Source organism: Mustelus asterias, chromosome 2, assembly GCF_964213995.1.
Source record: "Mustelus asterias chromosome 2, sMusAst1.hap1.1, whole genome shotgun sequence".
NCBI lineage: Eukaryota > Metazoa > Chordata > Chondrichthyes > Carcharhiniformes > Triakidae > Mustelus > Mustelus asterias.
Window position 1 is genome coordinate 5,116,092 of NC_135802.1, and position 12,764 is coordinate 5,128,855.

Genomic DNA, 12,764 nt, shown 5'->3' on the forward strand with positions numbered 1-12,764 from the left:
AGGTCTCTGTGTTCACAAGATTCCCAAATTACAGGGCAGCTCGACAAGCAGCAGTTGGAGTTAAGTGGCGAGGGGGCCTCCAGCCACAGCAATATCCTGATGTCCCAGCTAGGGAAGGAACCATTGGTGAGTAGCTGGTAAGTGTTTCTTAGTCTGGAAAGCAAAGGCATGGCATCTCAGCCCCATGGAATGCACATCCTGTGTGGGAAACACTGGACACTTCATGAGACCAGCAAGATGAACCCGAGTTCAGGATTTAAGTCACAATGGGGCATCTATGAGGTTGAGCTTTGTGGATAACACATTCTTGGAGATGGTTATCTTGTAGCTTGTGTAGGCAGAGAGGAATGGGTGACTGCCAGAAAGACGAGGACCAGGGAGGTAGGACACTCTCTCCAACCGATATTCAGTTCTCTCAGGAGTGTAGCAATCTGTGAAGGGGGATGGAGTGGAGGGAGAGCAGGAAGGAGTGTGCAAGGGGATTGCAAGGATTGGGAAAAGCTTTATTATTTAGTAGTAGGCTTACATTAACACTGCAAAGGAGTTACTGTGAAAATCCCCTAGTCGCCACACTCTGGCACCTGTTCTGGTACACTGAGGGAGAATTTAGCATAGCCAGTCCACCTAACCAACATGTTTTTCGGACTGTGGGAAGAAGCCAGAACACCCAGAGGAAAGCCACGCAGACACAGGGAGAACGTGCAGACTCCACAAAGACACTGATCCAAGCTGGGAATCAAACTTGGGTCCCTAGCGCTGTGGGATAGCAGTGCTAACCACTGTGCCACTCTTTCTCTACCCAGGTGGAACTAGATTCATCTCAACCCATCCAACTTCACAGTGAGCTGTCAGCACTAACAACATCTTCTCAAGGGCAAAAGTCACCAATGAATTTATATAGCACATTTAAAGTAATAAAATATCCCAAATTGCTTCACAAGGGCATTGTTAAATGACCAAAAGCTCAGTTTTAAAATGGAAAGGGGAGGGAAAGTGGCAGGAGGGAATGCCAGAGCTCGGATCTGGAACTAATGGCACAGCCAGCAATGGCTGCGTGATTCATACTAAAGGCCAGAATTAGATGAGTGCAGATAGCAGAGAGGTTTGTGGGACTGGAGAAAATTACCGAGACAGTCAAAGGGATTTGAATAGAGATGAGAATTTTTAGAATGGAGGAGAATTGAACCCGGAGTCTTGCAAAGTTTACATTACAAAGTTAAAGTTTCAGTCCCACCAAAGCACCTCCAGTTACAATCAATTCATCAAAAGCACCTCCATGAACTTGTTTAAAATGAGTTTTATTAAAAACCATACCTATTGCAAGTACAGTACTTCCTGAAGGAATGCCCATTTTCAGGCCTGGCTAGACCTTGTGTCGGCCAATTTCCCTTTTTTAATCCATGATCTCCGTTAATTTGTTTAATTTCCATGATTACAATTTCAAAAAAAAATTCCCTAAAGACAGAATGAAATCATTACAGTATCAGGCATCAAACCTACAGATATAAAACTGTATAACAAACATGTTTAGTGGGACATCACAGACTCCCTTTGTTGCAATTGTACTCAAAATCCAGGAAGAACTTCAAGTGGAAAAGGCTGGATAAAATTCTGATCCCTGATTACAGTTGAGTATAAAAGATGGGAAGAAGAGGGGGACAGACTCACACCAGTCAAAGCTCTGCTATTTCTCAGAGGGAGAGACTGGGACTAGTTCAGGCACATGGAGATAGATTGTTTTCTTGGACGAAAGTGGTAATGCGGTTGAAAGTTCCTTTCCCTCGTAATGAGGGCCGTGGCTGTGAAATTCTACCTAATATACTGTCCAGTAAACAATGTTTGGAGTTGTGTTCTTTAAAAGCAAAAGACAGTCATCTTGATTGAGAGGGTTTAACAAACCCAGTGAAGTGAGGCGGTTAGAGTCCATGATTAGTATTCAACAGTAATTACTTTCCAACCAACAAGACTCGCTCAATGAGTCATCTATCGTGTTAAATCAGGTTGCATAATATACAATGTATTAAGCAGGGCATTTCTAACTACAGGGTCAAGGAGGTTATAATGGCTCAGGGGTTTCACAATATAATGATTCCTATCACAGGGCAGGAGGGAATGGTGGGAGATGGGGGGGAAAACAAAATAATGAGTAGAACTCTAGCCCAATAAAATGCACCAGAGGTGAGCACTCAGTCCTTTTGCTGGGAGTGACATCGCCCACCTTTTGTACAGCTCAGTTAGATGGAGACAGTGCCTTTACTAGAAAAAAAATCTCTGTACAGTGATTAAAAAAACACACAGCTATATATTCAAAATTAGCACACAAACCCCTGAAAATGGACGGTCTGATCGTAGTCTGGCTTCCCTCCCCACAACCCCACCTGCACGTACCTGCTGCTTCTAGACAGTGCATCCCACCACACCTTTATTCCAGTGATCTGCTTGTCTTGTTTCCAAGGGCAGAACGCCCAGCCACAAATAGGGGTAAGAAAAAGGAGAAAGCTGTATAAAATGGGAACAGGGCAGGCCAATTGTGGAAAGGGTGGGGTAGGTGTTGTAGAGGAAGGATACCAGCCTTACACTTAGAAAGATGGATGGGCGACAATAGATTTGAAAGTTCTTACTCCTTTCCCCCAACCCCTCAAAAAATACTTTTGACCCATTTAACAGAAACAGCCCGAGTGATTGCATCCCTGGTACTGCCACCTACTAACCGTGCAGCAGGCCTGTCGGGTGTAAGCCAGGACCTCTCTGCTTTCACTCATGACCGGTATTCAGCATTGGTAACCGTACAGATCCAAACCTAATACAGATCCGGTTAGTAAAGGCATTCCCCCCCTCCCCTTCCCACAACTTACACCCCCTTCTTTAATAAATGTCTCCTCCACATTCACTCCATATTTAACATTTGGACAAATGATTACTGACTCACTCAGGGAATACATTAGAAACCGTGAGTTGGACTGATCTGAACAGGTAACAGTCCAGAGATTGCATTGCTGATACAGTTTTCTTACCTTGCAATAAAAGACAGGGAACAGATTTCCAGTTAGGCACTTAGTGAAAAATAACAAACTGGGAGGATTGTCTCTGATCCAGTCTGATTTTAGCCCCCTTTAGACACAAAAGCAGTTTTAAAAGATTCACTTTTCTAGGAGCAGTATTGTTTGTAGAGGGTATCTTCTTCAACCTCTGATTAATACTGTAACATGGTGAAACTTGCATGCACTGCAGACACACACATGGTGGGCATCAGGAAATGGATAATTGGAATGCAGCTCTTACAGGAAATTCTACAGAGCAGTGGTAGAGTATTTTACTGTAAAGTACTCACCCATCCAATTTTTATTTTTTAAACGAGTTAACAAGACTAGACGAAGAGCTGCCAAGCCAGGACTCCTTCCTGCGAGGCCATTCTGTAAATGCTGTTTCAGTAACCTCGCTGGTTGTATTGGAGACTTCAGCTTTGTTATAGGTGGGCAGATCCCAGAGCTGGAGATATTCACAGAGTCTGGGAGCCTCGCCCACTGGGTATTAAATGGGCTGCTGTCCCCTGGCCTTGGGTAAAGTTTGTTCATTCAGCTCTCACATATTGAATCACTTCTGAAATCTGCACAGAATGAATGCATTGATTCACCTGCAGGCTTTTGACGCTTGCCCTCCCTCAGACAACACTCACTCTTGTTGAATTAAATTCCTTCATGTTACCAAACGACCATTTTGTTTGGCACGAGGGGAAATGAAAACCTCTACACCAGTGTAAAAAAAAAGGAAACTTTGTAAATCTAACCACTGAATTTCAAGAGGGCTGGTGTGGAGAGGCCTTACTATCCCAGACTACCCAAACAGCCTGGAGACTGCTTATCAATGGGAAGTGGGTAACAACACCAGGTTTATACATTCCTTACAAAATACATTGACGTGCAGATTCTGTCACAGGGGCTAAAACAAGATTGGCTTCAGGGAAAAATATTAATAAAAATATAAATGCGTCTTCTCACCACCCAATAAACCATCACCAACACATCCCTGCGGAGAGTGTCTGTGGAACACATTCAGCTTTGCTCAATGGGATTAAACCTGGCTTAGTTTCCCAATCAGGTTATGATCTTATCGATCACCCTGTTAAACAGTTAAGCTGAACAGACAGAGATCCTGATGGTATAATCAGCGAGACAGTCGTGTTGACTGGCCACTGTTCTGTCCCTCTCCCGCCTGTATCAGGGACTGTGACTGCACCAGTACAGACATCACTGCACCGGTCCTTGCTTTGGGGGTGGGATGGGGATGAGCACAGCCCTTGTAACATTCCCCCGCCGTTCCCCCACTCAATGGATAGTTAATTCCTTCAGGGCAGTGGGAGATGAAAGTTGGGGAGGCGAGGGAGGTGTGGAAGAAACCTCTCCAGCATCATTTCTATAGTCATTTTGGACAAATGTTCCACATCTCAGAAACCAAGAAATTCGAACCGTTTGTGAAGACGGCGACAAATGCTTTTCTCAAAGGGATTCTACTCTCACTGGCTCAGCACCATCACCCGTCAAAAGTTAATACCTTCAGACACCTCAAACACAACACTGAGTAGCAGCTGTGAGATTCAAGAGAGATTTTAACAGAGGAAGAACAACCACTGATTGTTGTAATCTCCGATTCCAAACATGGGGGAGTGGGGGAGGGAGAGGAGGTGAATGGAATATTATATCACCCAACAGGACGTCACTTTCCTTGCTGATTGCTGCGAGTCAAACACACAGTGGACTGACCCCCCCCCCCCGCCAAATGTTTGGCTGGCCTGCTGAGTTGAAATTCTACTTTTAACCTGATTCTCCTTCATCATGCCCCACCCCCTCTGTCCTCACCAATCCTCCCTGTTCTTCAGTTTCAGCCCTCTGGGCTCCAATTGCAATATTCAGTGACTGAGCTCCCATATTTACCACTGCTCTGTATGAGCTGAATTCATGCACACACTCAGTGTACCAGCTCTAAATGGTGCTGCCCCCTGTGTTCCACAAACATTTCCTCCGCTCAATCCAAAACATGATTCCTCTCTGAGAAATTTCCAGCAATTATAAAATAAATGAGGAAGGCATCGTCGCACCCCTTTGCTCATCCGAGTAGGTCCTGTAGTTGTGGGATTCCCGTAATCACTGGGATCCCTCATAGTTCAGGATGTAATAATCGTGCACATACATCAACACTGCGACTGGCTGGCCAATGATCAAGGACAACCACACGGCTGCATTGCCATAATTCCCACTCAGAAACTTCCCAACCAACCACGCCAGCGGAACCTGGAAGTGAAAAAAGATGAAAGTGACTCCATTTCTTTTTACTCTTCCCTGTAATTCACCCTCTCCCCCGTCACCCTCACCACCTCCCAATAATCACAACCGGGGGCATTTAGAACAAGGAACCAGCCTGGAAAATGTACGCAAGTCTGGCGAGTTTGAATAAGGGAAAAGAAGCACTTTGCTGCTGAGAGTTTCATTTCTAGAACTGCAGAAGGAGGCTGAAAAATTCCCAGCTCCGACTATTGTTGCAAAGTTGAGTTTGTGAAGTTGGAATTTGATGTTGGTAAAGGTGTAAAAACATTGTGTGGTCCCTTTAAAAGCTGCTTTTATTTCAGTGCTCAGAGGTTGAAAATGCAAAGTACATCCAGAGTCCCAGACTGAAACATTTATATCAAAAAGTCAAACAGTTGTCTTGACAAGACCAAAAGAGAAAATGCTGGAAAATCCAGTAGAATCTTATTTTATTCAGTCTAAGTTCCCAGTTAGTTAAATAAATAAATTGTTAAGTGTTCATTTTAAAGTGAGTGTGGGGTATTTGTTAGTTAACCACTAAATGTTACTGAAGAACAGTCCACACCTTCCCACACACTTGTAACAGATTACGAGGCGAGGTATTCCTCTTTGGGGGGAATCGGTGTTACGTCTCAAAAGGGGGACAACCTCCGCATCGTAACTGCGTATCTACTGATTTTTCTATTTTCTGAGTTGGAATAAAATTGGTGATGGAAAACAAGATGGAAATGTGGGCATGGGTTACTTCATTGCCCTGGAAGAAACAGTCATGAAGCATTTCCAGCAACAAGCTTTTGTGAATTTAAAAAGGAAAGATCATTCATTATCACAAAAAAAAACTGGGGTTCAGACCTCGCATGCCCCTTAACCAGATGGCAAAATTCACCTCTCCACTTCAGTAGCTCATTAATGAAGCCAACAATTCTGGATAGTCACATCTGTTAAGCTTAAAATCATTTATTTACACTGGACTGTAGAGAAGGGTTGGGAAATAACTTGCAACAGAACTAATCAGAATTTTAAAAAAAGTGTTGTGTAAATTTACTCTTTTTAAAACCAGTTATGATTGTGGTAGCTTCAGTTCTGTGAGCGGGGGGGGGGGGGGGGGGGGGGGGGTGGTGGCAGTCTGTTTGGTGACCTGTTTGCAGCCCCCTCTCCTATTCTTGTGCGGTAACTGTGAAGTTCAAAGTTGCAGGGTTTGTTACAACTTGGGGAAATCTCCTGCCAAGTCAAGAGGACACATCCCTTTATCTTTCAGGCAACATTACAAAGTCGCGTTGCCATGCTCCTAAATGACCAAGAGCCAGTGCCCCCAGTCCAACCTGCTCAGCAGCACAAGGAGGAGCGGCAGTGCAACAGGACAGAATGCTGGTTTCTCCAAATCCACCTCCCATTTCACTCAGTCACATTACTGTTAGTTACTCACCTGAGCCATCATCCCCATAAACGCCCACAGGCGGAACATCTTCAGCGGGACACTGACCAAGTACTGGAGAAATAAAGCAGGCAGTTAGGACTCAAGTTAGAGAGACAGTTGAAACATTAGCTGGAAATAATTACATCAATGGCAGGGGCTCTCTATTTCTCAGGAGACAAAAGCTCGTTATGCACCAGTCCAGGCTCCTCACCCAAGATAGGAGATTAGGAGTTTGAGCCCTATTCCAGAACAAGTACATAATCCAGGCTGACCTCCCAAAGCCTTACTGTGGGAGTGATGCAATGTTACAGATGCAAAGTGAAGTACCAGCAGTAAGGTTGCACTGGGAGCTGATGGAGGATGTAGAGCAATGAGCATTAGTATAGTAAAGACGGCAGATTGAAGCAGTCCATGTCCAAATGCAGAAAGCCCTTCGAGCCTGCACTACCATTCAATGTCATGGCTGATCATGCATTTTCAGTATCACACTCCCACTTTCTCTCCAAACCCCTTGGTCCCTTTAGCCGCAAGGGCCACGTCCGGCTCCCTCTTGAACATATCTAATGAACTGTCCCCCACAAGTTTCTGTGGTAGAGAATTCCACAGGTTCACAACTCAGTGAAGAAGTTCTTCCTCATCTCAGTCCTGAATGGCTTAGCCCTTATTCTTAGACTGTGACCCTGAGTTCTGGACGTCCCACACATCGGGAACATTCTTCCCACATCTAGCCTGTTCAGTCCCATCAGGATTTTATATGTTTCTATAAGGTCCCCTCTCATTCTTCTACATTCCAGTGAGTACAGTTGATCCAGTCTCTCCTCAGGTCAGTCCTGCCATTCCAGTAATCAGTCTGGTGAACCTTCGCTGGACCAAAACTGCACCCAGTACTCAAGGTGTGGCCTTACCAAGGCCCTGTATAACTGCAGCAAGACATCCTTACTCCTATACTCAAATCTTCTTGCTATGAAGGCCAGCATGCTGTACCTGCATGCTAACCTTCAGTGACTGTTTCACCATGACACCCAGGTCATGTTGCACTTCCCCTTTTCCTAAACTGCCACGATTCAGATAAGAATCTTCCTTCCTGTTTTTGCCACCAAAGTGGAAACCTCACATTTATCTACATTGTATTGCATTCGCCAAGTATTTGCCCACTTAGTCAGCCTGTACAAGCCACCCTGCAGCCTCTTAGCATCCTCCTCACAGCACACACTGCCACCCAGCTTAGTGTCATCTGCAAATTTGGAGATATACATAATATAATACTCTAGGATGTAGGCGATCAGGCCCTGGGGATTGTCTGCCTTCAATCCCAATAGTTTGTTGAGTACTTTTCCCCATTAATGATGATAGTTCTATGTTCCTCCCTTTCTATTCCCTCTGCATTACCTGTTACTATTGGCAAGTGTCCTCCACCGTGAAAACTGAGGCAAGATATTGATTTAGCATCTCCGTCATTTCTGGGGGAGGGGTCGGCGTTTCTGAGGGAGGGTTTGGGGTACTGTGCCATTGAAGTGCAGACAGGAGAAATAAGGAAACTGAATGTGATGCTTGGGGGAGGAGGTGTAACACGGATCAGTGCAGGCAGTCTGTGGAAGAAAGGGCAGCGGTAGCGAGAGGGGATGGCGAGAAACAACATTAGCCTGAGCAGCAAGGAAAATTTCAAAACTCAATATGCTGACCTCATGAAAGAAAGCTGATGCGAAGAAGACTGCCATCTGTGCTATCCTCTTGCTCACTCCTCTCTTCAACATGGGCTTGTAGAAGTGTCTGCACACAAAACAAAGATATTTAACAGATTTGCTTCATCTACATTCTCCCTGGACCATCGTAAAGAAAAGCTTTATGGCCACTGCACCTAATCCCTCCTTCTTTGTCAAGGTGTTACTTCTCCTTATGCCTCAGCCAATCACCTCGGGACTCTCTTTCTCCAATGTTAAGGAGACTATCAAAATTCTCAGATCACAAAGTGGGGCGGTGGCACAGTGGTTAGCACTGCTGTCTCACAGCGTTAGGGTCCCAGGTTCGATTCCTGGCTTGGGTCACTGTCTGTATGGAGTGTCTGCGTGGGTTTCCTCCGGGTGCTCCGGTTTCCTCCCACAGTCCAAAGATGTGCGGGTTAGGTGGATTGGCCAAGCTAAATTCTCCCTCAGTGTACTCGAACCGGCACCAAAGTGTGGCAACTAGGGGATTTTCACAGCAACTTCATTGCAGTGTTAATGTCAGCCTACTTGTGACAATACTAAATAAACTTTTTAAAAAAAAGTGTGGGCACAGAAAAGTGTTCCACACGTTTGCCTCATGTCACTGAGGTGAGGGGGACTTTGGGAGTAGGAAGAAGCTATTCGGTGTGCTGACTGTTCTCACCTGCTGCACCACTTGTGGACGGGAATGTTCCAATTCTTCCAAAAATAAGTCACAGTCTCAGAATTCCTGGGGCAAGAACAGATTATTACACATTTAGTTCACCATCGACAACCCTGATGGATACACAATGCCACCCATTCCTCCTCCCTCTCCACACTGGCTCAGGTGAAGTTGGCCAAAGTGGCTGTAAAAATAAGAACATGGGTTATGTCTGCTACTCAACAGGTAGCTGAGCTGGAGAGAGATGGGAAATTCCATCCCTGTACAGAACAAAGTATAAAGGAACAGCAGCAGCAACGCAACTCCACAAATATGCTGCAGTATCCCCGCTTCCCCTTACTCCAGCTGGCTGGTGGGTGGGGTGGGGGAGTCTAAGAGTCCACAGCCACCACAAGCACTGCTGGAAGGTGCATGTCTTGTGACACTGGATGAGATCTGGAGAAGGTTTGGCAGGGTGGCCTGGCTCTGCTGACACGAGAGGGCGTTTAGTCAAGGTTACATCAGACTGCCACATTGTGGCTCCGTGACTTGGGACATTGTCACGTGTCACCAATAAATAACATCCCAACATTTCATGGCGACTGATTTACCCTCTTACCTGCTACGCTCCTTCAATGCAAGGAGCGTAGCAGGTAAGACAGACGAACTTAGGGCCTTAATGCTTACGAGGAATTTGGATGTGGTTGCGGTGACAGAGACTTGGTTGAAAGAGGGACAGGACTGGCAGCTGAATATTCCGGGGTACAAGTGTTTTAGGCGAGACAGAGGAGGGGCCAAAAGAGGTGGGGGAGTAGCAGTATTAGTTAGAGAGCATATTACAGCGGTGCAGAGGGAGGACAATTCAGAGGGGTCGTGTAACGAGTCACTGTGGGTGGAGCTCAGAAACAGGAAGGGCGCAGTCACTATGTTGGGGGTATACTACAGGCCCCCCAACAGCCCAAGGGAAGTGGAAGAATGGATATGTCAGGAGATAATGGATAGATGCAGGAAAAATAGCGTTGTTGTAGTGGGAGACTTCAATTTCCCTGGTATAGACTGGAAATCGGGTAGGGCTGGGAGTCTGAATGGGGAGGCATTTGTAAAATGCGCACAGGAAGATTCTTTGGAACAATATGTAGATAGCCCGACTAGAGAGGGGGCTATACTGGACCTAGTACTGGGGAATGAGCCCGGTCAGGTCTTCAAAGTTTCGGTAGGGGAACATGTGGCAAATAGTGACCACAATTCTGTTAGCTTTAGGATAGTGATAGAAAAGGATGAGTGGTGTCCCAAGGATAAGGTGTTGGACTGGGGGAAGGCTAACTTTAGTGGGATTAGGCAGAAATTGGCAGCTGTTGATTGGGAGAGGCTGTTTGAGGGTAAATCCACATCTGGCATGTGGGAGTCTTTTAAGGAACAGTTGTTAGGGCTGCAGGATAGGCATGTGCCTGTAAAAAAGGATAGGAAGGGTAGGATTCGACCACCGTAGATAACCAGGGAAATTGATGGATTGGTCAAAAAGAAAAGAGCGGCGTACGTTAGGTCCAGGCAGCTAAAAACGGAGGGAGCTCTGGAGGAGTACAAAGAAAGTAGGAAAGAACTCAAACGAGGAATTAAAAGGGCAAAAAAAAGGTCACGAAATGTCCTTGGCAGACAGGATTAAGGAGAATCCCAAGGCATTTTATTCATACGTTAGGAACAAAAGGGTTGTTAGGGAAAAAAATCGGACCTCTCAGGGACAAAAGTGGGGAATTATGCTTAGAGCCCAAAGAAGTAGGGGAGATCCTAAATGAATACTTTGTGTCGGTATTCACAAAGGAGAGGGATGTGTTGACTGGGAGTGTCTCGGAGGGGAGTGTTGACCCATTAGAGAAAATCTCCATTACAAGGGAGGAAGTGTTAGGTTTTTTAGGGAATATAAAGACTGACAAATCCCCAGGGCCTGATGGAATCTATCCCAGGCTGCTCAGGGAGACGAGAGATGAAATCGCTGGGCCTCTGACGCAAATCTTTGTCTCGTCACTGGGCATAGGTGAGGTCCCAGAGGATTGGAGGATAGCTAATGTCCCGTTATTTAAGAAGGGTAGGAAGGATAACCCGGGTAATTATAGGCCGGTGAGCTTGATGTCCGTGGTTGGGAAGTTGTTGGAGAGGATTCTTAGAGATAGGATGTATGCGCATTTAGAAAGGAATAAACTCATTAATGATAGTCAGCATGGTTTTGTGAGAGGGAGGTCCTGCCTCACTAACCTGGTGGAGTTTTTTGAAGAAGTGACTAGAATGGTTGACGAGGGAAAGGCCGTGGATGTCGTCTATATGGACTTTAGTAAAGTGTTTGACAAAGTCCCTCGTGGTAGGTTGGTGCAAAAGGTTGGATCTCATGGGATAAAGGGGGAGGTGGCTAGATGGGTGGAGAACTGGCTTGGTCACAGAAGACAGAGGGTGGTAGTGGAAGGGTCTTTTTCCGGCTGGATGCCTGTGAATAGTGGTGTTCCGCAGGGCTCTGTATTGGGACCTCTGCTGTTTGTGATTTATATAAACGATCTGGAAGGTGTAGTAACTGGGGTGATCAGTAAGTTTGCGGATGACACGAAAATGGCTGGACTTGCAGATAGTGAGGAACATTGTCAGAGGCTACAGAAGGATACAGACAGGCTGGAAATTTGGGCAAAGAAATGGCAGATGGAGTTCAATCCAGATAAATGCAAAGTGATGCATTTTGGTAGAACTAACGTACAAAAGAACAAAGAACAATACAGCACAGGAACAGGCCCTTCGGCCCTCCAAGCCCGCGCCGCTCCCCGGTCCAGGATTGAATCCTGAATCCAGGATCCCCGCCCAATTTTCCAGCCTACCTACATACCAATATCCTATCCACCGAGCTGTCCCTCACAGCTACGATGCTTTGTTCATCACAACCTATTAACTAACCCCCACCCCCCCATTCCAGACCATGTGATCTCCAGGGAGAGGCGAAAACCCAGAGTGAAAACCCCAGGGCCAATATGGGGAAAAAAAATCTGGGAAATTCCTCTCCGACCCCCTGAGGCGATCGAAACGAGTCCAGGAGATCACAATGGCCCTGATCGGAAAATGCTTCCCAACCCTAGTCATTTCCACTTCCACGAACACCATATGAATTCCCTGCCCCCGAGACAGGTTCCCAACTATCCGCAGTCTCGCTCTGTACTGGCACCAGCAAGATGATCATAGAATGAAGCCTTGAAACGAGAAACAAGGAACAATTAGCCCGCGCCGCTCCCTGGTCCAAACTAGACCACTCTTTTGTATCCCTCCATTCCCACTCCATTCATATAGCTGTCTAGATAAGTCTTAAACGTTCCCAGTGTGTCCGCCTCCACCACCTTGCCCGGCAACACATTCCAGGCCCCCACGACCCTCTGTGTGAAATATGTCCTTCTGATATCTGTGTTAAACCTCCCCCCCTTCACCTTGAACCTATGACCCCTCGTGAACGTCACCACCGACCCAGGGAAAAGCTTCCCACCGTTCACCCTATCTATGCCTTTCATAATTTTATACACCTCTATTAAGTCTCCCCTCATCCTCCGTCTTTCCAAGGAGAACAACCCCAGTTTCCCCAATCTCTCCTCATAACCAAGCCCCTCCATACCAGGCAATATCCTGGTAAACCTCCTCTGTACTCTCTCCAAAGCCTCCACGTCCTTCTGGTAGTGTGG

The 12,764-nt window shown here is 46.1% G+C and overlaps 1 protein-coding gene across 1 annotated transcript in view; it reads right to left on the reverse strand.

Moving 5' to 3' along the window:
• Positions 1 to 1,279: 1,279 nt before the first annotated feature.
• The window catches only part of dgat1a (diacylglycerol O-acyltransferase 1a), a 121,241-nt gene continuing 109,756 nt past the window's right edge, over positions 1,280 to 12,764 (reverse strand). The window contains exons 14-17 of the mRNA XM_078230483.1: positions 9,085 to 9,150; positions 8,400 to 8,487; positions 6,727 to 6,789; positions 1,280 to 5,288 (exon numbers count right to left, since the gene is read on the reverse strand). Coding sequence (XP_078086609.1) covers positions 5,142 to 5,288; positions 6,727 to 6,789; positions 8,400 to 8,487; positions 9,085 to 9,150 — 364 coding nt within the window. The 3' untranslated portion in view covers positions 1,280 to 5,141. The remainder of the gene's footprint in view (positions 5,289 to 6,726; positions 6,790 to 8,399; positions 8,488 to 9,084; positions 9,151 to 12,764) is intronic.